We start from the raw sequence: 27427 nt of genomic DNA, 5'->3' as shown, positions 1-27427 counted from the left end.
GCTTTGTTTTCCTTAGCTTCTCTTCCTGCTTTTATTCAGCAGATAGGTGGCTTGAACCCAGGAAGGCTAATGAATGTCTGACACAGCAGGCAGTAAATCTACAGACTAGCAGCTCATCCTAGCTCTATTGCTTTATTTTTTTTTAAATTGCTGATAATTACAATAATGCACGTGGGCAGGGGTCCAAGACAGGAAGAATTATTGTCTGCAGGCAGATCTGGTGTGAGCTGATAATACCAGCCTGTGTTTGCTTTTGAATTTAAATGGCAGAAATCTCAGTAAAGCAGTCTTTGGCTTACTTTAACTTGCTGGAAGGGGCAGCGTTCTCATCGGCTCGTCCTTTTTTGACTTTTGTGGTAGAGAATCCTGCACCAGCCAAAAACTGGAAACCAATGCAGGAGCTGCAGCGCTGGCCTGGGTGCAGTTTATATTTAGATCCCCGCTGTCGGTGGCTAACACGCAGCCTTGGACGCTCGGAAGTTCAGTGACAATAACCCGTGCACTTCCAGATGTGCTGTCAGCAGCCATAGCACGGCACAGACCCAAACAAGGCTGAAGCCTGGAGCATTTTCCACCGCTTCTGCACCTTCCTCCGCATTTCTGCAGGGGAAGGGGGAGATTCCAAGTACCTGTGACTCACGGGCAGCCTTTCTGTCCTTGGAATTTGTGCTAATTACACAGCAGATTATCCCCCCACCTCCCCCAGTTTATCGTGCTCCACAAACCAAGCCTCGGTGAGTCACCGGGCAGATAATCTGCTGTCAGACATCTGCACCGTTCAGATAGGGGACGCGGCACTGCAGGCAGCGCGGCTCGTCGCAGGGAGCAGCGATCCCACCCAGTAAAGCCAGGATTCGGGGCAGGCCTGGCTCCCCGAGCCCGGTTGTGTAACATGGCCGCCTTCAGCATCGTCTCTTCTAGCCCTGGAGAGGCAAAGTTCAGAGCACCTCGGCTGGAACATTCCCTGAGCAAACGGCACTGCCCCCAGAGCCGCGGCCTTGAGACAGACCAACGGGTAGGCCTCAAGCTTTCAGCACTATGGCTTGTGTGTAATGGCTGCGGCCAGAACAGCTTTCCAAAAAAGCAATCCTACAAATACAGGGCGTGGAGAAGAGGTGGACAGCACTGTGACCCCGCCAGTGACCCGAAGGCAGCACACGGGAGGGCCCGGATACATGAAATCGGCCGGGCCGCCTTCCGCCAGGCACAAGAGCCCCAAGGACAAGCTTCATGCAAACTGCCTGATGGCTGCACTCACGGCCACCTCCTGCCTTTTTGCAGCAAAACACAGCAACGGGGCTATTTAAAGTGCCTTTTTCTGGAGCGATTCTAAGTCATATCACAGCACACGCAGGCGGGACCTATTTATTACTGGGCTAAACTGAGGCACAAAGTCAAGTGACTCGCCTAAGGTCAGCCGTCAGTGGGCGCAGGCTGGATTAATCCTCAGCCCCTCCTTGCTCCAATCTGTGTCATCATACTGCCTTGCACAGCACGACTAATTACTGCTTTCCCACTTGAATTATTTGGGCATCTGAACCACAGAGACTCAAGATGTCCTGTTATCTTGCCAGTAAATGAAAGCTTCAGTGCAAGTTTATGTTTTCACAAACATTAAAAACCTAGGAAAGAAGAAGGCCGTGGGGAACACAGCACGTGGCTGCACACAGAACCCTGTACTGGTTTTTATAGAACTGGGTTGGAAATGGATTGTAAACCAGGAGATGTCTAAGAGCATGCAGATGGGAAATCCTAAAGCCTGCTCTAAAGGCCACAGAGAGACCAGGATGACTTTGCTTTCCTGGACAACTGGAAGACTGCAAGAACTGCAAAACACTGTGCAAGAAGAGCGGCCGCAGTTTAATCCTGTTTTGCTTTATTTAGAGAGAAAAAAAAAACACTTAAGTCTCTTTTCAGATCTAAATTTCATTACTGAGCAGGCTGCTAGCACGGACTATTGCTGTTAATAGCATAAAAGCTTTGCTGACACCAACGCTACATGAGGAGTACTGAGACGCTATTTTATAAGTAACTTCTCCGCACAGTTTAATAATGAATCCTTTCCATCTTAAGGCACTTTAGCCATATAAGTTAGTGAATATAACCACAGGAGTAACTAGGACGCAGAGATTCAATCACAGGAGTAACTAGGATGCAGAAGGTCCGTAATACACAGTAAAGTACAGTTAGAAAATCTTTCATCACTTCAAAACAGAATGTTCATTCCAAAAGTAACTTCCAGACCGATGCTCACCACGAATCGCACACACGCACTTGTCCAAGTTTTCCTAGTGGACTAAACTGGCAGAAAGGAGACCGAGAGAAGAATTTATTGTCATCAGGCAAGCAAAAGCTAACAAACTACTGATCCAAACTGATCTAGCATTCCAGAGGAAAAATAAATTGTAAAAAAAAAATCAACACAAATATTTGCTTGAGAGACCTCAGAAGCTCACTGGGAGTTTCACAAAAAAGCCTGCAGAGGAGACCACTGCAGGAACCTGCGGTTTCTCAGCCTAACCATGCTCCTCACCACTCAGATGTCACGCGATAACAAGGCTGCACAGATTGTGTTTTTATCTCCAACACAAATACCCAAGAAGCCAGCAGGAAATTGAAGAGCGTATTTTAATAGAGCATCAAGAATTTGAAGTGGCAAGGAAAAATACCTGGAAAAGAAATTGCAAGATAAAGGGAAGATAAGCGGGAAGTTTGCAGTGCAGGCGTACGTTGGTTTCAGCCATTTGTGAGCTCGAGTTTACCTCCCTTTATGGACGTCGTTCAGCATCACAGGCTGGCTATTTGCGTGCACAGACTGCAGTTGTTTTGGAACACGATAAAATGTTCACTTGGTATCTTAAAGTCCTGCAATTAGGTGACAAGTTAACTTCCTTTGGCACGCAGGAATAATTCCACAGGAATTGCTACAACCACACTGAAGCTCTGCAGGTTATGCTGCTAGCTTTCCACCACCAAATTCAGAGTCTCCTGAAAAACACATTTATTGGTAATCCTGACATACAAACAGTCCAGATGAAACTTCAAATCTGGAAGGGGAAACCATGAGGTTTTTAAGTGCTGGCTGTCCAAGCCATGCTAATGACCATCTTTTGAGAATAGGAAACCCACGGCTCAAATAAAGGGCTGCTCTCAACTTTGCAGTTGTTCCCCGAGCGTTGCCAAGTATTTGCTGATCCAGACCAAAATCAACATGTTACCAAACTAATTACAGAACAGCCTTGCTGTTTTTCAGCATCCAAACTGAGGGTATATTTATACTTAAAACTTTTTAAGTTCTGTCAAAGGTAGGGGTTAATTCTATAAATTACAGGCCTATGAGAGTAAGTCAGCAGTTAGCAGATATTACTGAGATGGGGTAAATCAGCTCTTATGAAATATATTTAGAAAATAATGCAAATTGGGATCTTAAAACAAAAACAACTCCCCACACGCCTTCCCACACACCTCTTCCTCCTACTGTTATTTATTCTAAGAACTGCTTATGGCTGAGCATCTTTCAGGCAGCACCTTGTATCAGTGCTCGCATACAAAACAAAATCCTTTAAGAATATTTAATGTGCAGGGGCATAGAAAGCAGCACTTTAAAAATCTTTGTATTTGCTGCTAAAAGATTCCCACACTGATATTCTCAGTTTATTCAGCTACAGTAAATAATCTTTTTTTTTTTCTTGAAGACAAAATCTCAATGCCCTAAGAAAGTTTAGTTTGCACTTAAGCTGCTCATTAGGAAAAGCTCCTACCACTTATAGGTAAAAAAAAAATAAAAATAAAAAGGAATTACTTTAGCAAACCCATCTCAACTTTTCACAAAAAAAAACAGCCCTTCAATTTTCCTGACTGCAGTTATTTTTGATCCCAGTAAACAGCAACAAAACTGATGAAAGGCTGCCAGTTTCCTTCAACTAATGCTGGCAAACTGGAGTTCAGCAAACAAGCACGCAAGAGCAGAGTTGTGTGTCAGGTTTTTATCTTTTTTTTGGCTGTTTGTTTGTTTAAAATAAAAGCCAAACACTTAAGTAGCAAAAAGGCTGAAGAGCAGGAAGATGGCTTGGAGCAACACAGCTCAATTCCAGCGGTCAGATAGTGGAAGTTTATTTGTTTATTTCTAAGTTTGTCACCCCAGAGCCAAACATCTCCGAAGCATCCCGTTACTAATGGCAGAATTTAGGCTGGAATCTCACAACTTAACTTTCTTCTTTCAAAGTGCAGTATAAAACGGGAACTCCAGCCCCTGAAGCTCCCACCCCCAGATTCAGCAATCTAACACAAGAGAGGGGTCAAATGGCAAGGAGCCTTTTGAAGTACCCCTGAAGTTTTGTCAGCTGCTGGGTCACAGAAAGTGAAGAAAGGACCTCAGTAATGGCTTAATGGATTTCAGTCTTTTACTCTTTAAAAGCAATCCTGACTAATTTAGTAGCATTTTATTTCTAAAGCATTAATTTATCAGCTAGGGTTTAATAGTCACAACGTCATATCGTAGCTAAGGCAGCATACGGAAACTCTAATGGATGTATTAAACAGTTCCTTTAAGGGAAGCAACAGACCTCTACTTAGAGTAACTGCTTAATGCTATTAGAAAATTAAGCAGTAATTTATAGCACAGACTAAAGCTGGCTAGCTTCAGATCCCCTTTACTGATTTTGCTGATCCAGAAAGTAAAACTAGTTCAACAGAAGTTAGCACAGAGCCTCAAACGTGTCGAGGCTGTTGTTCTCTAAGAGTTAACTGACTTTGCATGTTGCACGAGCACACCTGACCTCCATGGTTTTATAGGTCTTGGGTCTCCTGAGCTCTATCAGATCGTGAAGCATTACAAGGGAACAAACAAAATGGGAGAACTGACTTTCATGTACGATAAAATGAGATTTCAACTTCTGTTATCAATTTCTTCCTGCTTTCAGCAGGAAGAAGGAACTCAGTACACCGATACCCTATTTCCTCAAGGTTTCCTTAAGCACTTTCAACAAAATTTTCAAGGTAGGTGTTAGAGAGCAGTGCTTTTTTTTTTTTTTTTTTTTTTTTTTAAAGTTGAGCTACTATTAATTATAAGATGCGTGGAAGAAGTGGTTAGATACTGCAGCTGCATACTTCTGCTGCTTAGCTCTTGGATAATTTTTTAAGAAATGTGACACTTCAGTGAGGTCTTCCAGCACAAAACCATTATGAGCCAAAAGCTTTATTACAAAGCTGGAAGCAAAATCACCCATTCTGCATCAGTGGGGGAAATTACCCTTTGAAAAAGAACAGGCAGAACAGTTTCAGCCAATCTAGTTATGCCTTCATGAACAGCAGGCAATACACAGTGAGAACTTCCATCACCTCCAGAGAAGTTCCTCTCCAACAGGGAGCACTATTTTTTATTTTTTATTTTCCCAGAACACACCATTTAACCCTTTATACAATCTGACCATCTCAGCAGTAAAATTCTTTGTTTGGCCTAAAGACTTAGCATCCTCCAGCTGCAGGAACAGCAAAGAAAAACTTCAAGCTGTCTTGTTATAAACACAACCCCCAACAATTCTCTGCTTCCAAGTAGCCTTGGAAAAGGCTATTAGCAGAAAGGGACTGTTTACTTTTCCTTGCAGAAACTTTTTTGCCTGCTCAGATGCTCTTGTCCAACACTTGAGTGCATTTATCTCTGCTGAGAGCCAGCAGAAAGATATAAAAGGTCGGTTGTCACAAGCAAGTTTTACTTTCTTTGACCCTACAAGCAGATATGGACGGCAATAGAAATGCTGACTTAACACATAAATCCCATCACTAGGACAGCGATTGGAGGGAAGATTGATCTGAGTATTGATGCAATAGGCCACTCACCATTTTCCTAGCCATAGGCTGAGTAGCTTCAATAGAGTTTTCTCAAAGTCAAAGGCTGAAAATGTTGCACAAAGTTCTCACCCCTGGGAGCTGTGGTTTTGTTTTTCATTAGTTGACTTCAGACACGGCCCAACAAGGCTTTTTATAACTCGGACACATGGCTGTGCAAGTATCTCAGCAGCAGCCTCACCACAATCAAGCAAATCGCTGTGGTGGATTCACCTTATGGAATGTATTCAGACACCTCACACGGTAAGAAGTGAGCCCTTGAGAAAGAGCTGTGTTGAAATAGTAGCTTGATGATGCAACAGCACCAGGCAGCCAGAAACGTCCCATTCTAATATCCTTATTTTGGATAAATAGAAACTGTCGTGGGCCCCAGTGAGTTCCTTCCAGTCTAGGTCTCAATGAGGCTGCCTCTCCACGCAGCCGTCAGCTAACCTAACCAGCAGCGCTCCCAATGATGGCTGAATTCACATCATGAGCTGGGGGACAGTGAAAAGATTCTGAGAATACTGCATTCAGAAATTTTGTATCTGATTGCAAATACACCAGTTGGAACAGAGAAAAAATGGCCAGAAATAAAAGCTCCTCTGTCAAGGCTGCAGAGCAATTCTAAAGCCTGGACGGCAGCAATGAATGTCCTAACTGCAGAGCTGCATAACTCCAGATCATCTGTTTTGACAATTATACATGTCAATGAAAGGGACAGGAATATTAGTGCAGCAGCTGGAATACCAAGCACAGTCCTCTTCTCTGGGGCCACTCTTTGTTCCCAAGGTTCGTTCTCATCACTCCAGTACTTATCCTAACAACTAACCTACAGCTAAGCACACAATTTTAAGTTTCACTCAGGAGCCTAGGTGCTTCAGAGGGGCTCCAACTATCCGTTCATACACAAAAGAAGAAAAAAAAGAAGAGTTTGTGCAAACACTGACAGACAGAGTGTTTCTGTATGCAAACCCAGCACCAGAGTTTCATCTGTCAGCAACACGAGCATTTGAAGTTCAGCTAAAGACGTTCACATCCTGACGCGTTCCAATGGATTGCACCACTCTGGCATGTTCAGTCTGTATCTTTATTTCATGCTTCATACAACACGTGACACATTTCGCAGCTTAATGACTGTTTTGATCCTCTTCATCACTGAAGAACGTCATCTTCAATGGGATGTAGGTACATGCTGTTACGTGGATGCTGCTCAGAGAGGTATTTGAAGAGATATTCCACGCCCCAGAAGTCCTTCCAAAGCACATACTATGAAGCAAAATCCTCTGCTTTACAGATGTGGAATATTTAAGCTATCTGCTATAAAGAGTGAAAAATGGCCAGCCCCCTGTTGTGGCCTGAGAAGCAGCTTACAGGCAGGTCAGGAGCACTGTCTTAAAGTAGTGACAACGTACCTCAAAGCCAAAACCTTGGGAATTGCTGCTGGAATTTCAGCTACAAACAGCTGTGCATGTCCTAGACAGTCAACTTCACTACTAGCAGTAGCTAAATGTTTGTTGTGCCCTCGGTTTTATCATCAAGATAGATTTAATAATCACAGACTATTAAATACAATAACAGAACAGTTTGAGTACAGCAATCTGCCACTTACATAGTGAGGAATAATGATTTAACTTTTTGCAAAAATCTTTATAAAGATAGTGACAGGAAATACAAAAAGCCAAATCGAAACCAAGAGCAACAAGGCAAATGAAGTCAAGGCATCGTTTCTTTTGCCTGAAGAAAAAGGCCATTTCACGTCTTAGCAAGCAGTACTCCCAGTCCTTCTCTTCCACAGTACACACGAAGCTTGCAGCCCAAAGTTTGTGGCTATCTTCACAGCATGCTTCTCTGGAGCAACCAGTTCAGCTGTTTGCATACACCTAACTAACAACTATGCCGCTGGCCTTTTCAGAGCTGTAATACCCTTGAAAAACATCAGCAGCTTTTACAAAAGAGCCACAAAGATCCATTCTAGTCAGTGCCCTGCAATGAAAAAGGGAATTAACATGCTACAGATGCCCTGTGGAAAACCTCCCATGTGGTTATACTTTGAAAAGTGTTCTTCACACCACACTAATTCCCGTGTGGAGCAAGGTCCAAAGCTTGCTTAATGTAACCGAGGAAAACAAATCCATCCAAACCCAGGGATTTCAGCCTGGACTTCAAAATGCCTTTTGTCTATATCACAGGTTTTGCATTTAAGCAAATCTTAAGGAAGATTTCCTGCTGCTTTAAGAGCCCTGATACATTAGGAATCCAGCTCTTCTCGTTAGTCTCCCTTGGAGCCACGTTGCTGAGTGAAGGAGAGATGGCAAAAGGCCTCCGAGGTGATCGGCTGGTTGGCGTTTGTTTATTTCTTTGTCTCCTACCCTGAGAACTGAAGGCGTTCTGAAGCAAGATGCAAGCACTGAAAATGAAGGATTCGTTTATCCAAAACATTACGCATAAAAGCTGTACCAGGGATTCAGACATAAATAATACATGTCAGCTGTTGTGATTAGTGTAACTCAGGCACATTTTGAACATGCATACAATGAAAAGACTGGTAAAAGGACAAGCATGCAGCCAGGAGGCAGGGAACCCAAACCCCTCACAAGCTGTGACTTAGCCCGTACAGCCAGCTGTGGACAACACAGGGTTACAGCAGCACAAAATATTACATCGCATTGAGCCTGCTCTCTGGCAGGCCATTCATCTTCTGCCTCTCTTATTGGTAAATTGCTTCCGAGAAAGCGTCTGTTGCCCTAAACAGAACATCCACATACTGACTAGCTTTGTTGCAGAGCAAGTACTGATGCAATTGAAGAAGCCAGAATTTACGAGGAGCCTTATGGCAGAAGGTGGAGGGGACGGGGGCCGCACCGCTGCGGTTGGCGTTGCAGAGCCACCATGGATGTGCTGTCGCCGTCCTGCACCCCCTGGTCGGGGAATTGCTTGGATGCTCTGGGGATGGGCTCTGGCCCCTTGCCAGTCCAGAGCAGCACAGACATTTGTGTCCAATGCAGATCTCAAAACACCAACATGTTCAAAAAAAAAAAAAAAAAAAAAAAAAGAAAAAAAAAATCATACTTTCCTGGCTGGCTACCAAGTAAAAACCTTCACCACTGATCGACACTTCGGTGCCGAAGCTACAAAAACCTACTTCAGGACTCTACAAAGCGTATCCCAAACTACCTGGAGGCTCTTACTTCTATTCCAAGAGTCGTGAACATCGTGCTCCATTCAAGAATAACAACTTTTCCATGATAACGTGCACCCTTAACAATTTGTCTCCCTTTCTCCTGGCAGGCAACAACATCTAGCAAATGCATGAGCACCGCCACGCACCCTACATTGAGTTAATCTCTGGCCAGGACTGTTGCACAGGCTAACGTGCTTAGCTTGGATCTTGACATTGTTTCATTCTTTTGGGTTTCTAAACGTGTATGTGATCTTGCTGCGTAAAATGAAGCAGACATCAAATTCAATTTCTTCAGCAAGGGCTTTGATAAATTATGCAGAGAAAGATTTGCGTTCAAATGCCGATACACTCGCTGGGAACTCAAACCACAGGTTTGAATCAACATTTTGCATTTAATCTTTTGAGAGGAATACTTAGCAGATTAAAGCAAATCTGCCCCTCTCTATTTCAGGCCACTATTATCGTAAGACGACCAGCATAAGAAGTCAGCCAGCCCTCAACCAATGCTCGGTACTAGTGAATTAGTATAATTCGTGCAGATTGCTGTAGGACTACTTTTGGCAATTTATTAGTCCCAATATGAATGGGAAAAGATTAAACACCAACAAAAAGACCTACTACTTAGACCCATCAATGTGTCAGACCAAAGTCCAAAACCATATCGAGAATTTGGTGATTAAAAGCTTTACACTGGAGGCTACCATACATCTAAGCAGAAACCAGCTTCTGTTGTGAATATGCAATCCAAATCTGCTTGAAATCCAGCATGAGTGCATAATGTTTATTGTAACAGATGGCACGGGCAAGATTTTTCTTTTTGTTGCTGTCACTTCACACTACACAATGACATCATAATTAGTGGGATTCGTCAGCCCAACATCCAAAACAAAATGGACAAAACTTTTGGCAGAGAGCTGGATCTAAAAATAACGTACAAGCCCTTACAGAGAAACCCAAAAATTAAAAATGCAAATGTCTGGCTTTGATTTAAGCATCTCAGTATTGAAATTAGCATAGGGCAATTCCCAGAAAATACCACATAGCTCACCAAGCCTCTGGTCGATCCTTGCAAGAACATCATCAGAAGATGATTTTTGAGGTCTTATCGCTATTGCAGTGCTTTGAGGTGGTGGATTAAACAACCCAAGCACAAAAACAATGTTAGAAAATGCATGCCTGCTAGACTAAAAAGTTTACATAAAAATAACTTTCTTCACTGCAAGAATTAAAAAAAAACATCAGCAAACACCTCAGAACATATCAGACTCTCAAAAACACAACCTAATCATCGAGTGTTTGGTTGTAAAAACAGACCTAAATGACTAAGGGCACTTCCAAGGTTAAACACTACTTTTATTTAAACACTTCTGGTGTGGCTGGTTGTCAGCCTGCCTGATGTGATCAACAAGGAGTCTTCAGTAAGGAGATGATAATTAGCTACTCTTAAATGGAAACTTCACCAAGTACCAATCTACTGTTACAGGAAGGAGGAACAAGGCCCCAGCCGCTCCATCTCTCTCTCTCCATGTCCTTGACCTGAATCAGACTATACTTCTGACTGCTGTAATTTTGTTAGAGAGAAGCTTACTGTATGAAATTACTTAAATGCATCCCTGTCACTGAGCCAAAGCCTGGGATCCCAGCACTGAAGCACGGTTATCGTCCGTGCCACACCTCAGCGTGATACCCATACGAGGGAGGCCGCATACAGCAGGGTGAGCTGTACCACTACCTAGGACTCTGTGATTTTGCAGAGTTAGGACACGTGAAGCTTTACCAAGACAGACAGGGAAGAAAGGTCAGCTCTGGCATCTCCGTTTTTTGTTTATTTTTTCCAGGCTGCATCTGAATGATGCAGGTAATTGTTAAGCCCTGCGCATTTGGTGCCTTGAAAAAACTCAAAGTCATCATTTCATAACGATTTTCAGTTAGTCTCAAAACACAGAAAAGCCATCTGAGCCAAACAATTATTGATTTCGTCTCCTCTGTAAACTTCTCTAAGCTCATGTGCTGCATGGAATAGCGACCTCAGGCCCCCTCAGTAACCTGAAGGGCCTGTACAGCTCCAGCAGCCTGCTGCGCTGCTCAGCTGCATGGGTACCCCAACAGCCAAAATCTGCCAAAATTATCCAAGGTTCAGATGATCAACCCCCAAAAGAGCACCCTTAAATGAGATAAACTCTATAGCCAGACACTGATCAGCAGGCTTGAAATCCAAGACTTCCCCAAAACTACTGCTAAAAGATGTTACTGCAAGGCCTAACACGGTTCTGCAGAGAAAAAAAAAAAAAACTGGGAAAAAGCACCTCAGGCGAAACCATTATCCTTGCAGTCAACACACCAACATCATGGGAGCTGAACAACAAAAATTCTCAGGCTATTCTGTCAGTCGGCCAGGAGAGATCAAGTATTGATCTCTAAAATGGATAAAGAAATACATGTTCAGGTATCAGGACTGCCTGCAGCAGAAAACAAAAGACTACACAGACCATGCCTCATCCACAAGGGTGCTTTCACCATCAGTTCTCTCCCTGTGAAACACAGAGAATGAGGACGTGATTCGATTTTCCAAGAAAAATGGAAAGTGAGATCAGACATCGGATGCCACAGACAGCGGCCCCACATGACTCCGCGCACTGGTCAGAAGACAGCACGCTGCTGGAGGTACCAAGGCGCTGCAGTGCCTCAGTTCCTGCAAGAGCATGATCATCGCTGACAGCACAGAAAACAACCACCAAACATTATAACGAGGTTTAGTACATATATGGGTTGATCCCTCAAAAATAACGAAGGTATTTCCCTGCTGGCTATACACAGAACAACCGCTGTAATACTTGGCGATGAAGCGCTGGTAAGCAGCTTAGCTGCATGCGTTTCTGATCAGGTGGACACATGATTACGTAAAAAAGCCGGGCAGGCTACGTTTTGTGCTAGAAAGATTAGTTTAACACCACTTGCAGAAGATTACAGTTTTGATCATTTGTCTCAAGTTGGAGGTTGAAGTTTCACAAATGCAGATAAAGATGAAATTTTGAATATTAAAATCAGCCCAATGAGACTGCAGAGCAAGCATTATGACTCACTGACCACTGCACAGCCATGAAAAAAAAGTGAACTTAATTTCTCTTTTCTATGGGGATTTTTCCTGTTCTCATATAGGGCAGGAAAGTTAATTATGTATTCCTGACTGTTTCCTTAACTGGGAAGAAGCTGAACAAGTTAAACAATTGTTATCCACACGCAAAATCCAAGTGGGGAGTTAGTTGTTCAGCATTGCAAGAATTCGTAAATTGAAAGTACAACCAACTTAAGAAATTACTAAAAAAAAATAAAAAATAAAAAATCCATCTGTTTTCCCTGAAATGCACACTGCCTTGTGCACAGTCTCTCAGGAATGGAAGTTCACTTGGTTCTTTCCCTTGTAGCACCCAACTTAAAGCATAACTTGTCCCACTGACATAATGGTGGTAACATGCTGAAGTTACCTTCTAGCCCATGGTACCCAAAATAAGAAGCCACCATATGCCATTTTGGATAAACCACAGTAAACAGAAGCCTGATGATTTATTCCATTCACTAAATAAAGATATGTATCTGGAGGAGTTACTCTAACTTTACACAGTGCTGTCAATCCATGTTCTCAAAAACCTGAGATTTAATGGCACAAATCTTTCCTGCAGACGATGGAAACTCAAAACTGGAATACAAAATGTAAATAGCCTATGTGCCTCGCAGGCTCCATTTAAGGTTAAACCAGTGATAGGACGTGCCATTTGCCTGTCACTGCCATTAGCAGCGACAAACTCACTGCTAGCAGAGGAATCGAAGCATGCCCATTATGGGCACAGACAACACTTTTGGAGAAAAAGGGACAATCTTGCAGAGCTGAGTACAGTTCTGAAGTAGAAGCCTTACCAGAGTGGTTTATAGGCCATTGCAAGTATCTGAAGTACTCCAATTAAGAGCCAGCACCATCTTAATTTAACGAGATTTCAGGGGCACTGACTGCATGAACTAAATTTAAAAGAAAAAAAAAATCAATGACAGTAAGCTTTACTGCATGTAAGCAACACGAGAGCAAACAGCTGAAGGATTACATCCATTTATACACCCTAAAGTAGTTAACAAGAAGATTCTGAGATGCTAAAGTACAGAAAGCGGCTTTCTTGTTCTACCAAGAAAGGAATTGCTGGGGATAGCATACTCCTTGTATTTTCAGCTGAAGAACAAGGTTATGGTTTAAGCACATTTGTACAAGCAGATGCTACAGTCAAAATAACTTATGTTTACAAGATTGAGTCCATACGCCTCCAGAAGACACATACAATGGAAAAAAGCAAAGGCAATTTTTTACAAGCAAAATCTAGAGAGGAGCATGACATACACAGAACAGGCACTATATTCTTTCTTTCTTCACTATAAGGCACTGGGGAAGGTGCAGTATGTAACAACAAAACTCAAATGCAGCTTAAGCTACCACCCGTATAATAGATTTTGAATAGCTCTTAGGTGCTGCAACGGACATTATTAACAACAAAAACACTTAATCGAAGGTAGAGATATTAACACCTAAATAACACATAAGAGAGGTCATAAATAAGATGCCCTCGCACGTCTAGCACAAGGAGAGTTGAAGGCATTCTCCAAAGAGCAGGGCTTACCTTCACGTAGCCTTCTACAATGCAGCAGAAATTCCAAAGCCTCTCTGCAATACCAGCTGCCCACCTGATTCGCTTTATTTCCTTACACGCATCTCTGCCTCTGCGAAGCTCTGCTTTAGGCTTAGATAAGGCACTGCGTCTAATTGCTTTCATATGAAAATATATTTCCTAACACTTAATGGGAAGTGAAGTTGTGGGAACTGAAAGCAAACTAAAGGCCATGTTCAAGACTGGAATTTTACTGAGCTGTTTCTACTCAGGACTTCAACACAGAAGTGGAAATTTCCCCTAGGTGGAGTTCTTTGTTCAATGCAGCAGGCAATTAGAAGTCCCTAAGGTCTGCAGAAATGGCACAAGACTGATATTTTTGTTAGTGAGAATTTAAGCACACCACACAGAAATAACAAGAACTGCACAATTCTGATGCAAGACAGCATGTTGTTTTTCTCACTCCAAATGTTTTTCATTTGAAGCAGACAGGTAACAGAATCATTCAAGATGGCTTTGGAAAAAGACCACTCAAAAAAAAATGAGATTAAAAAAAAAAGAGGCAGTATCAAGTCTGCATTGCTGAGATTCGATTACACAAAAAGGTCAAGTGATAAAAAAGAAACTTTGCATCTTTAAAGGCCTTGAGGGCACAGCAGAAGTAGTTTATCATTGGAATACAGATCAAATTAGAATAGATTTATTTTCTTTTGTCAGTCAGCATCAGTGAACTATTTGAAGTTCTCTCAGATTGCACAAGCGAAACACAGCAGTCACTGAATTCAAATACATCCTTAGGACACGCATTGCTCTGGGAAGAAAAACCCATTATTCTGCTGGGTATCCATGCTTTCTCTGACCTCTTATATTCAAATTCATTTGAAGAAAGGCTGTCAGAGGTTATCTGCCAGCTCCACGATCTGAAAGGGAGACGGTCACCAGTGACAAGCCCCAGTAAACGCCCTATTCAAAGGTTCATCCATCAGTAATTAAAAAAATAAATAAATCTGCCACTCGCTTTCCCCCATACATGGAAGAAAGAAAAACAAATTGTAGTCGATAAGAAGATTACCGGGTGTTCCAGGGACAGGGACTGGTAGCTAAGATAATCGAGCAGAAGAAAATCCACCTAATGGGACCGTGCCAATTCAACTAAACTAATAAATACAGACAATGCTATGTATTTTCCTTAACTCTAGTACACTTTCAAATGTCTTTTTGTTTTTTAATCAACCACTTATACATTTTTCATCACATTACCTGGTATCCTCCAGTAACGATGATGAAAACAAGAACAATAACCATTTCACTTCCTAAGCTCTGCGTCAAGATAACATTCTGGAAAAAATTTGGCAGCAAGAAAGACTCGAGAGCTGCAGCTCCCCACGGGCAAGACAACGGTATAGGATGCAGTTAAAAAAAAAAAAAAAAAAAAAAAAAAGAAAAAATGTCAGTCGTGACATTTTAATTCTGTGTCAGCAGACCAAGGAGGCTGTCATGCCTTTGGAGGACGCGGATTCTGCGGCAGCAGCAGCTCGCGCACGCACCTCCGAACGCCGACTGCCCGCCGCACCAGCGCAGCCCCAGCCTGGCACTGATCTGTGTCAGCACACGGCGGCCTGCCGCAGCCTGGGAGCAAATCCACAGCCCCCGAAACCAGCCCTGCTACAGGCACGGCGATCCGCTAAGGAGGCAGAAACCATTCCAGGCGCATCCTCTTCCAGCAGCTCAGCACCCCACGCCGTGGGGCTGCCAGGTGGGTGACACCGGTGCGCTCCCCTCGGTGCCAAAACCTTCGCTAATCCCATTCTGAATGCCGGGCTCTGCTTCTTCAGCTGGACACAACACTTCAGAATAAAATTACGGCTAGGTTTGTTTCCTGAGGAGGAAGTCAGCTTTTTGAAAGGCAAGTCCGTGAGCAACTGCAGTCTCCAGAAGGGATGTGCCACAAGCAGCTGAATTTGCCTCGGATATGCCAGAGGAAGTGACCTACAGCTGGAGGAGTTTCTCAACAGGTGCAGGAGATCAGATTAGCGTGGCCACCACCCAGCACCCAGGACAGTCCCCCGCCACCAAGGCAGGAGCACGAAACCTGACCGTGCCATCAGCTGGGGTCCCTCAGACCAGCCCTGCAGAGCCTCGGCACCTTCCCTGCAGGATAACCCCAGCGCAACTTTTTCCCCATAGGATTATTGCCTCGTTCCACCGATTTACAGCAATCTAACAGAAACACTGGCAAAAATTCTGTGGAATACAATTCCCTGGCAATGGCTGAACAAGAGGGCAGGGCAGAAGTCCTGGACTAGTTCCACACAAGACACAAAAACATTATCGGGCTGTGCTTATCGCAGGTTAACAACCAGCAGCTTGGGGCTTGCAATTTTTGCATGGCACACAGGCAGATGCTGTGCTGAACCAAGCCCGTTACACTTCAACTGCCAAACCCAGCCACCCACCGGTACCACAACCCGTCCCCCCCCCCTCCCTGAGCACCCCGAACCCCGCAGGACCTTGTGGCAGCTCAGCCTCCCCGAACAGCGCCCAGGCGGGGTTTGTTAAACTCCCCTTGCCCCCAGCGCACACTTTGCTCTTTGTTTTGCCGGCTCGCTCCCGCAGACCGCAGCGCCCAGATTTTGGGGAAGGGCCGGGATTCCTCCCCCCCCCCCCCCCCCTCGCCGCGTGCAGGTAGATAATGTTAAGTTTTTATTTCCAGCGGAGCTTCCCTCCCCTGACCACGTCTACGCGTGAAGTTGCACTGATGCGAGCAGCTGGAGCAGGAGCACCTAAAGCACGCCCTTTAAGCCCAAAGATCGCCCCAGCCGCACGCTGACGGCGCACACCGGGGGCTCCGCCGGGCTCCCCAACCCCAACCCGTTCCTTCCCCGGCCCCGCTGCCCCCCGGACCCACCTCGATGTAGCCGGCCAGCGCGGCGGCGGGGCCGGCGAGCCCCAGCAGGAGCAGGAGGGGGAAGCGCCGCGCCGAGCCCATCGCCGCCGCCAGCCGCCGCCCGCCGTCGCCGCCGCCCCGGCGCTACTGCGGCCGCCGCGCCCCCCCCGCGGGACCCGCCTCGCCAGGCCCCGCCCCTGCCGCGCCGCCCGGCCTATCGCAGGGAGAGGCGCCGAAGCGGCGGCCAATGGGCGCGGGGCGGAGAATGGGCCATATACTTGGGGGAGGAGGGGGCGGAGCCGCGCTGGGATCAGCCAATAGGAGGGGGAGGCGCCGGGTGGGGGCTCACGCCCACGGGGGGAGCGCTGCTGTGGGGCCCGGGGGGAAAATGGCGGCCGGAAGGCCCCGAGGCGGCCCTGGCGGCGCGGCGCCCTGTGGGGCCGGCGGGGCGCGGCCGGGCGGCCTCGGGCCTCCCGGTGCTTGCCCAGCGCCACAGCGAGGAGCACGAGGGCAACGGGGAGGCGTTTAAAAATAATAAAAAGCAGGGAGCCTGGGCTCACAAAGCCAACTCCGCATCCCTCTGTGTCCCCTCACAAACACACTCAACACTGGGCACCTCCATTCTCCACCATAACAAAAAGACACTTCAGCTCTTTTTTCCCACTCTTCAATAAAAATACTGCCAAGACAGCGCTATGAGGTGGCTCCATCCCAGCAGCCACCCCAACAGGAGCTGGTGCTCGCGTGCCCACGCCCTGAGAGGCTGGTGCTACCTGCAGAGATCGCCGCCGCACGCGCTGCTGCCTGCTTCTGTACACACCGTAAAGCCCTGGGTAAACTTTAATAATGACAGGTGCTTATCCCAGCGATACATCACCTGCTGCTCCTGCGCCGCTCGCTGCAAAGTGGCTTCGCCTCCTGTTCCTTTTGAGAGACTGGGGCGCGTGAGCGGTGCCTCTCAGTGCAGATGTTGTGCCACAGCTGGTGCCGCAATTTAAGGACATGTTTCTGCCTTTAAAACCCATCGTACTGCATTTGCCTTTAAAACTCATCGTACCGCATTTGCATCGCCTGCTTGAATTTCACCATGTTACTTATAAAAAGAAATTTAAGCAAACTGAATCAAGCCCTTCAGGAACAAACCACAGATACCAAGCACAGCTGCTGATACAGAAGCCTTTACATTCCAGTGCAAAGCATTTATTAGTCCCTTTTCAGTAGCTCTTTGGCTTCCACAACAGGAACATACCTCAATTCAGGGAGGACAAATGCCCACCTTCAACGTGTAACTACTAAAGCTCCTCCTGGTTTCAAAGGCAAGAGCAGTGTTTAGGTAATACGACACCTTAAAAAAAAATGATCTAACCCAATACATTTTAGACTTGGCATTCTTTAAGCAGTAACAATCACGGAATATACATTATAATTATGTCTAGAAAGGAATATTCTATAGAATCTGTAGATTCACTCTTTGTTGAATGGGTGACATTGGTAGTAGGGTGATGGTTGGACCAGATGATCTTGGAGGTCTTTTCCAACCTTAATGATTCTGTGATTCTGTGATTCTGTATGAGAATACATATGCCACTTAGATGCCGTGGAAGAAAGATCTCTGTACAAAATGTCGCATAGTTATAAAACATTTACATTCCCAACTTCCGTATTCTATAGTGTCTCTCACAAGTGCTATTTTCTGAAATGGTTGAAGGGAATATTGCCGAAACGTTGCAGATGGGGGTAAATCTGGACGATAGATCAATACATGGCCCAGTTTTAATTAAAACAGCTGACTGGTCCACTAGTCACTTATTATAGTCTCTTTTTTATAGTATTTGAAAGCCTTTAAATCTCTTTTATTGCAGTCCTTTGGCGTATATAATTTTCTTTTCAACATGGCCAAATTCAGTTGGAAAATGGAGTTAGAGTTTTTTGAAAATTGATACATTTTAATGTAAATATTTTATTGTGCAATATAAATACACCAGTAAATAACTGAGAATATTGGGAGTTAAGCTTTTTTTTTTTTTTTTTAAAAAAAAAAAAGAAGGTACTTTTCTTTCTCCCCAGGCCAAAAAGTACAAGCTAGTTATAAATCTTTGGATAGAGGCTTTCATTCATGGTTTAATTTACACAGCACTTAGAGTGCTATATAAATTAATACACTTTTAATACTTAGTATTTACATAGCGCTTGGTGAATATTAATGCTCACAACACCTCTGTGATCTAGCGTATTTTGCAGATGTCAGAAAGACTGCAAAAAAATAGGGCTTGTTAATTGTTAGAGTATGTAGTGGCATGATTCTTGGAGTACAGCAGAAACTGAAGCAATTGGCTGCAGGTTACTGAGTACCTCTAGAAATAAGTCACAAATGTCTAAGCCCAGAGGCATACAAAGTACGAGGGTCCTCACGAGACTGAATTTCAATTGCCACGTGCTACCCATGTGAGAAATCAGAACAATGTTCCAACTTGAATATACTTAAGTCTTTTATCTCAAGCTATTCGGCCACCTATAAAACTATTGTACAACAATGGCTCTTAACACACACACAAAAAGCAGCATCCACATATACAGACATACCAAATACTTGATCCACTTTAGAGTTTTTGTTTTGTTTTGTTTTGTTTTTGTTGTTGTTGTTGTTGTTGTTTTACTGAGACAATCTTGATTAGAACAGCGTTATCCTCATTTTTCCCTGACAAGCCATTGGAATCTGGTGACTTATATGGAAGTCTCACAGATAAGCATGAGGTACGAACTCAGCTTAACTTCTCAGCTTTAGTAACAAATCCACCTCCTAGTACTACACTGCAGACACACCAATGTGTAAGAGCTGAAGTCCTATCACAGGGCTGGAACACAGCATATTCTGGTTCAAAAGCAAGACCATCAGCGCTCAGTGTACTACCTAAAAAACATGCAACAAATTAAATTTGAACTCATTAAGACTAATTGATTCCCCTTCACGTGGAAATCAGACCTCCACAGAAAAGTTTTAAACCAGGAGATCTTGTTCTTTCTTTCGTGGTCATTAGGAGCTCTGAATATAACTGAATTTACATGACTGCTGGAGGGCAAGGAGAAAAGGAGATTGAAACAGAGCATAGATCTGTCACTAGAGCCATAGGGCATATAACAGTGAAAGGAGCAATCACAGGGTGAGTGGATTTACCATTGCCATGATCCATCAGCTATTATGCGGCCTTCATGGAGGAGAAGTGCAAGGTGGTGGAGTGTCAGACTACAGTAATGGCTGAAAATTACCTTCCAAAGCCCACCAATGATCTGTCACATCCCAGATAACCACTTTGCACCGAGCTGTGCAACCCTGGAAAAGTCATTTTAGGGCTACTTCATTTTGCTTGGCATTAACGGGGAGATGGTGTTTAATATATATGCAGCGAGGCACAGGAAGGTTTCATTAATGTCAGTAAAACCCTTTAAGATCCTCAGGTGAAAGGTTTCATGGAAGTTCAAATAACTCACACAATTAATGTTGTCTAGAACCTCTTACTTCTTTTTAGCCCAGTAGTTATAACTTCTGGAGCTTTCCATACATTGTAGACAAGTTCCTGTACTGTGTAGCAAAAATACATAGGACAGATTACAGACTTCACAGCCAGTGGCCTCACAGAGTATCATTTGGCTCTGCTGTGAGATGGCTGTTCGGGGATAGGAGCAATCTCCCTCATCATGCAGATGGTTATCCAGAGCTGCCTAACAGCATGTTTAAACAGCAAAATGCAAATGCAATTCCAGCAGTTAAAAAATAAAATAAAAGCACTTTCAGCAGGGATCACGCAAGCTTTTGGTGGTGGTTGTTTTCAAATAAGTACTAGTCAACATCATAACAGCAGGTTATGCTACGAAGCATGAAGCCATGACCACTGCATGTCGACATTTTCTGCGTAGATAATTCCAGATTAGAACTGGTAGTTATCTGTTGTTGCCTCTGACAACAGTAACACTGAACTGCTGCAAGGCTGCAGCATTCCCTAGAATGCCTTTTCAATTGCTAACCCTGTTAGGTAGGTAGCAGCTTTCATTTACTTCCAAGAACCCTATTTTATATGCTTGGTTGCAGGGCTTTTAGCATCTTTTTCCCAGCACACCTATAGAAAAAATGCACTGAGAATCTTGTGCTCAGCCGTGGCTGGCTTAGAGAGAAAAATCCTCCAGTACTGCTTATTCTGTAAGTAATGTTTCAAGTGAGCACCTCTCCATTATTACTGGCAAGACCACAACTGTGTAAATGGAACGAGCATATTTATGAGCAAAAAACGTGCCCTAAAAGGGCAATGATAAACTCTTGTTAAAAATGGTGAAGAGAAGTCAGTGAGGAACGTGTCTGATACCAGTAAAGTCACTCGGAGCAGCAGCTTCAGCAGATGTGCTGAGATCACGCCAGTACCAGAGAATGAGTTCACAAAAGTGAGAAAGCCTTTGAATATTCTCACCAGTCTCTTAGACTCCACAAATTAAAGCATAAAGTTGATCTAGCCTGTGAACAGTAATGTTATGCAGCTCTTAATTAAAAAACTTGATTGAAGTGGCAGATCACATCACTCGTAGTAGCTCTACATGACAGATACGTGCAAGTTAGAGGTTGCGAAGGTAGAGATGAGCCAGCCTTGGTTTTAGGAGGTAAAATGCTAACTCAATTTAGAAAACAATCACAGCATATGGTGTGCTTCAGTGGAAAGAACTCCTAATTCAGTTACAATTCAGCAGTAAGAAATATAAAGAGTGCTTGAAGGCAGAAATATATATTAAACAACCTGCATGGATGATATACAGTTAACTGCCACAACTCATCATGAGCCATACTATGCTTAAGACAAGTCCTCCATTGGTGAACAAGGCTGTTTGAGAATCGTAAGGCAATACACAACTTTTATTAGTAAACTAAAATTCAATCCAACATCCAGCTATGTAAGTGCCTTTGGGAAATAACACTTCTCCAAAACCTGTAAATAACATCAGAAAGTTGCCAACCTACTTTGGTATTGGACATCTATATTTGGCTGCAAAAATTCTTTGTGGAAATGTAGGGTTCCTGCAGTTTTGCAACTCAGTCTCCCATCTGTGACTGAAAAAGACAACTCGTGGCAAACAAGACACAAAGTCCAGCAGCAATACAAAGAAGGACAGTTAATTGAAAAAGAATGGAGTTAAAATATAAGGTACACACAGAGGATGAAGATATTCCCCAGAAAGGGGATTAAAAAAAAAAAAAAAAAAGACCTTCTAGGCCTTGAAAGATAAGGTGACACAGATAGTTTAAGATAGTTAATTTCTACAGAAATACAGTGGAGTTTAGAAGAACGAAAGAATGAAAATAAATAAGAATAAATAAGAACAGATGGATTGCAAACAGTTGTACCTTAAAAAATAATAGTAATTGCAGGCATGAGGAAAACTAGCAGAGGAATATGCAAAAAAGGATATGATACAGTAAACAGTGGTAGACAATGAGCCTGTTTCTCCTCAATGACATCTTTAAAATGGCTTGACAGGGAAGGGAGGAAAAGTCTACCTTTTATTACGTCAATGAATCTTTAACTCTTGATGGCCATTTTCCTACTGCTCTGGTTCCATGCCTAAAACAGTACCATCAGTTTGGCTTTCACCTAAACTTCAACCAATAAATCCTTAACTCCTGATGGCCATTTTCCTACTGCTCTGTTCTGTGCCTAACACAGCACCAGATCTCAGGTCTAATGTGTTTTCAAAGAGCTGCAACAAACACTTGACTTGACACATGGAATTCAAAACACAAGAGGAGGAGGGAAGAAAGAGAGGCTGCATTGCAGAAAATACTTTGTAAATTCTCCCCTTTCGGCATCATAGTATCTTACCACAGTGGCCATGGTTTCCCATCACCTTTATTCCTGTCTTTGCAGGTGGACTAGAAGAGATGTTATTCAGTCTCTGAGAACAGTAGGAACAGCCATTCATGCATTGGTCAAACATTGCAACAGGCTGCCCAGCAAAGTGGTGTAATCCCCATCCCTGGAGGTATTTAAGAGACATGCGGATGTGGCACTAAGGGACTTCATTTAGTGATGAAACTTAGTAGGTCAGACTAAGCTGGACTCGATCTTGAAGTCTTTCCAACCTAAAACTATGGTTCTACATCATGGGCAACCAAATCATTCCAACTTGACTAAGCTGAACAGTGCAATTTGTGCCAGAGAAGCCATATGAGAATTTAAAGAAAAAGACAAGTAAAAAATCCACTAACAACTGAGCATATTTTCCAGTTATTGGCTCATTATGATGCTGAAATTTCTCCTATTGTCCTTGGACAACATTTCATTCTTCCCCTTGTCTGCTTGCCAGTTTCATTCAGACTCTCATTTCAGCAGTGTAAAAGGTTCTTCATTTTATAGAGGTCTTTCATGAAAGATGAAAATTCAAACATGTTATAATTAGCTACAGTTCCACATAAGTCAGTATTATTGCATCTTTTATATTAGATCTGAATTTGTCCCACAAACGTGTGTCAAATATTACAGTAGGATGATTAATGATATCACACATAATGGAAAGATTAAGCATTGATGCGGGAGAGTTGCTTGAGAAGAACAATTTTAACTTTTTCTCTCATAATTTATTTTTGTCCTGTGCAATAAAAGAAACCTGAAATTGAAAATAAAAATGGCTTGTATTATTGGCAAGCAAAAGAAGATAGCTGATTCATGATTGAATTCTTCATTCAGTATTCATTGGTGGATTAAAAGCCAAATCATCTTAACGAATGGCACAGCAATGAACAACATAGAATGTAAAAATTCAGGACTTTTTCCTGCTGAATAAACGTAGAATCATCTGCAGCAGCTTTGAAGATAAGTGCAATTCAACAACAAAATCTATCCCTCCTTCTGCAATCAGGTCTGATTCAGCGCGTGTTTCATCAGGCATCATGGAATAACCTGTGCTAACAAGCTCTTTTGTGGCACACTGAAGGCACCTCCTTTCTCCCCCATCACTTGTTTGTACAGTTACTCAGTTTGCAAGCAACAGGGCGTGTTAAGTAGTAACACGACACAGGACCAGACAGCAAGGAATTTTGAGAAGCCGAGGAGACATTTCACATCTACTGAACATTTCATGTCTGATGGCACAAAGGTTTATTTCTAGTAACTGTTTTCTATCAGCAGCATAGTGTGCTTAAGAGCGAAGTGACACCACCAAAAAAGCCCCCCCTGACTCAATTGGTATCACGGATTGCTGCAGTTTGCATCATTCTGTTTAAACAAATATTAAGACATTTCCTGTTGCATTCATCATTAGGAGCCTCATGGCTTCCAGCTTCCCAGTCATTCTTATGTCAACACAGGAATATTTTAGTTTCTTGAAATGTGCAACCTGGAGACAAGGGCAATAAGCATGAGGTAGCAGCAAAGAGGATGTAGAAGCTCTGCCTCCCACTTCCTGCCACCAGAACACATTTTGGGAAGGAGCTGAAGGGTCTTGTTCTGACTTAAGGCCTAATCTTCAACCAAGTTTATGGGAAAAATGGTGGGATTTTGGAATTCCTAGGCACAGGGATTCACACTTGCAGACCCTCCGCTACAAGTAGGTCCAGATACTTTAACACCCCAAATAAAGACAGTGCTCTCTAGTACTATTCATTTATAAACTCATTTAAAAGAGTGGCTTCGTACTCTGCACCATTTTGTTTTTTTGTTTATAACCTTTGAAACATGCAATTCTTTGGAAGACCACAAGAAGATAAGAAGTAGCAGTACATTCAAAGCTTTTAAACGCCTTCAGCAGGAAGAAGTCAGAACACAGGATCTCTTGGCAATAAGAAATGAAGAAATATATGTATTTGAAGTCTGCTTCAGTGGAATGAAGACATAAAGCAAGATGCAGCTAAAGGAACTGGGACATGTGAGCAGAAGATGAATCCCAATGTCTCCAAGGGAAGGAGTGAACCGTCTACAGCTTCCACCTGCAAACCCATGGCCTGAGGGGGAGAACAGCCCACTTCATTTCTTTCCTGAATCACATTTTCTCAGAAGATGAGTCAGCCCCCAGGAGATCTTTGTTTTAAGAAAACCCATCTTGCTTCTTCTGTAACTTACCTACTGTTGTTTCCCCTGTCTTGCAAAGAGCTGAACTAAAAGCCACGCTGTATTTTACTTCTTTTTAACTATGATTTCCCTTCCCACACTGAAAGAGGGAGTAGCCTGTTATCTAGCCATCCTGGTTTGCCAAAGGTTGAAGGTCTTTCTTTGCCTCCAAAGGCATTCCATCCCACACTCATGAAAACAGCACTTCACAGGAGAGCTTTGCACAGATACCTGCGTATTCTGCATTACATAAAGCCAAACCAGGTGTGTTCCAAGTTTTTCTGACTTGTCTCAGTCGACTCCAAGGCCTCCACCAAGATGTAGCTCATTGGCTAAGTTATATAAAAGGAGTCTTAAGTAGAGCACTCTATTGAGGTTTGAGTTTCCACTTTAAAATGCAAATGGCTGGTAGTGAATTCCCTTCGGGGATTTAAAACCTGAATTTAAAATGGAAAGTGATGATATAAAAATATACTTCAGAAAGCATTGCAGTATGAGTAATGTAACATTTGCTACATGAATACAGATTCTTCTGGTCAGCCAGATATCTTCATTTATCTTCATTTTAATAGTTTCCCCCAAACTGCTTTTGGCTTATTTTTTTCCTCAACATACAACCCGGTGCAGTCTCAAGTGGAATACAATGAGGGCAAGATGTGACCACATTTTCTCTTTTGTAAAATCTCATTTATCAGCACATTTAAATATATCAGTACTCCATCACGTACTACAAATATCTCCCCTTCTTCTGTTAAAAAGACTAATGAGACCTTCTCCATTCATCCTGAAAAAATAGTTGGATAACAGACTTGTTTAACAGCTCCTTCATTGAGCAGAAAGGCCAAAGAGCTGTCCAAAAAAGTGTTTATCTTGCAAAGATTTTAAACTAATATTTACTTACCAGTTTCAAAAGGAATGTCTTCCATCTTACATTCTTTCATAATAACCAGTTTATGTTTAAGGGGAAAAAACGCAATTATATCCTTCTATCAGTGTATGCTTAAACACGTTCATATACATGTGTACATATAGACACACCCCTACAGCCTGACACAGACCCACTGGGTGTGAAGTGCTGTAGCCTGCCTTGAAAATCCAGAGAGCTCCACTCACTCCTTGAATGACCAGGCCTTAAGTAACTAAACTGGCCTCCTTGTATTTGTTCTGTCTTCTGGAAAATACACCTTTACGTAATCCTTCAGAAGGATTCATTTCTACGGACACTGGCACAAAAACACACACCAGTTTTAATAAGCCTTATACCAGCCCAGGATGGAACTGTGTCATCATGATACGAAACCCCAGATCACATGTCTAAAAGGGAACAGCGAAGTTTCTAGCCTATGTATAGCAGAGCCCAACCCTGTGATTCAGTTAATGAACTAGAAATTATTCATATGTGGATACGCTTGCTTTAGCGGATGGGTGCAGCACCAGAGCTCTGGCTGGATTCCACACAGAGTGGTGGGGAACAGGAGCAGACCTCAGCCAGTGCCACCTGCTGATCCCCCTGCAACTGTCCCCCTCCAATATATCCCTTGGCAGGGTCAGCAGTTAAATAACTATGCCAGATCAAAGCCTGAACAAAGTCAAATCACACAAGTATTATTTCATATTTTTCCTCTGTCTACGCAAGAAGAGACAGGATATATCAAATATTCAACCTTTTTCTTTTTGCTCTTCTTTTGTTTCTATGTTTTTCTGCTAATTGCGTACTGTCCAAGATCTCTGGGCTCTGTTCCTTCTTTTTTGTTACAGACTGACTTCAATCAAGCCCTAGATCTAAAAGCCCCCAAACAACCAACAAAGAATGTATTTCAGTACGCTAAATTTGAGAAGTCACAATAAGGACTGTGGTATAATACTGTGATATCACTAACAAAGAACTATTACTTCATTGTGAATGAAAACAGCATCTGGCATGGGGCAAGAAATAATTTACCAGAAACAAATCCAAGAAGTACAGCAGTGAAAAATAAGAATCAAATGAGTTTATGGCTACATAAGTTGTTCTCTTCCTTAAAAGCTCCTGCATTGGGAAAATATTTCTTTAAATTAGGGGAAGGAAAAATACTGCACACGTTAAATCTGTTTTTTTGCCTTTTATTCAAACACTTGCCAACAGCTCTCCAACAATTGCATGATTCACTATTGAGTATTTCATCGTGAAGGAACCCTGCATTCTGTACGGTAGAGGGCTCTTTCATTCATTTTTATTTTGTATTTATGTTATCAACCAATATGTCAGGTGTTAAAGGAAACCTGATGAAAGATTCTGAAAGGAGAGAGATTCCCAGTATGCTTTAAAGGAATATTGAATTGTCTTTTCATCTTGATTGTGTCTTTAACGTGTTTTTGCAGTGTTGTGGTTGCTCTATTTATTTGAAATAGTATTTTGTAAAATATTTTGTACAGTTTCTGCAGGCACCATGACAGAAAGTGAATGGGTCAAAAAAAGATTAAGCAAAGGCAAGATTTAGTTAGCAGCGTAACTGCACTTTTCAGTTTCATGTTTGGCATTGTTTTTTTTTTTTTCTGTTTAGCTTTGAGAATGGAAATCAAATACAAACCTGAAGCTGGAAAAGTAAATGAGTTTTAAATGATTGTTTCACAGGAAGCAAATGGGGAGTTCACAAGCTGTCAAAGTATTGCTAAAATGATTTCAATGCACAGCTAGCACAGTGATTTAATTAATTTTACTGTATCTACTTTAGCAGGAGTTTTGTCTGAGGAAGGACCAAAGAATCAAAACCATGCTCTAAAAAACCCAAATTAGAAACAAGCCATTTCTTTATAC

General features: G+C 42.9%; 1 protein-coding gene across 5 annotated transcripts in view; it reads right to left on the bottom strand.

Moving 5' to 3' along the window:
- The window catches only part of APLP2 (amyloid beta precursor like protein 2), a 47829-nt gene extending 31115 nt beyond the window's left edge, over window positions 1–16714 (bottom strand). For all 5 annotated transcript variants that reach the window (XM_082778135.1, XM_082778136.1, XM_082778137.1 and 2 more), the window contains exon 1: window positions 16568–16714. In XM_082778135.1, the coding sequence (XP_082634261.1) occupies window positions 16568–16648 (81 nt within the window). In that variant the 5' untranslated portion in view covers window positions 16649–16714. The remainder of the gene's footprint in view (window positions 1–16567) is intronic.
- Between the last annotated feature and the right edge of the window lie 10713 nt (window positions 16715–27427).

This window comes from Aythya marila (assembly GCF_965140915.1).
Source record: "Aythya marila genome assembly, chromosome: 23".
In the NCBI taxonomy this organism is placed as follows: domain Eukaryota; kingdom Metazoa; phylum Chordata; class Aves; order Anseriformes; family Anatidae; genus Aythya; species Aythya marila.
Note: the sequence above shows the minus strand (reverse complement) of the source record. Positions and strands in the feature narration are given on the sequence as shown.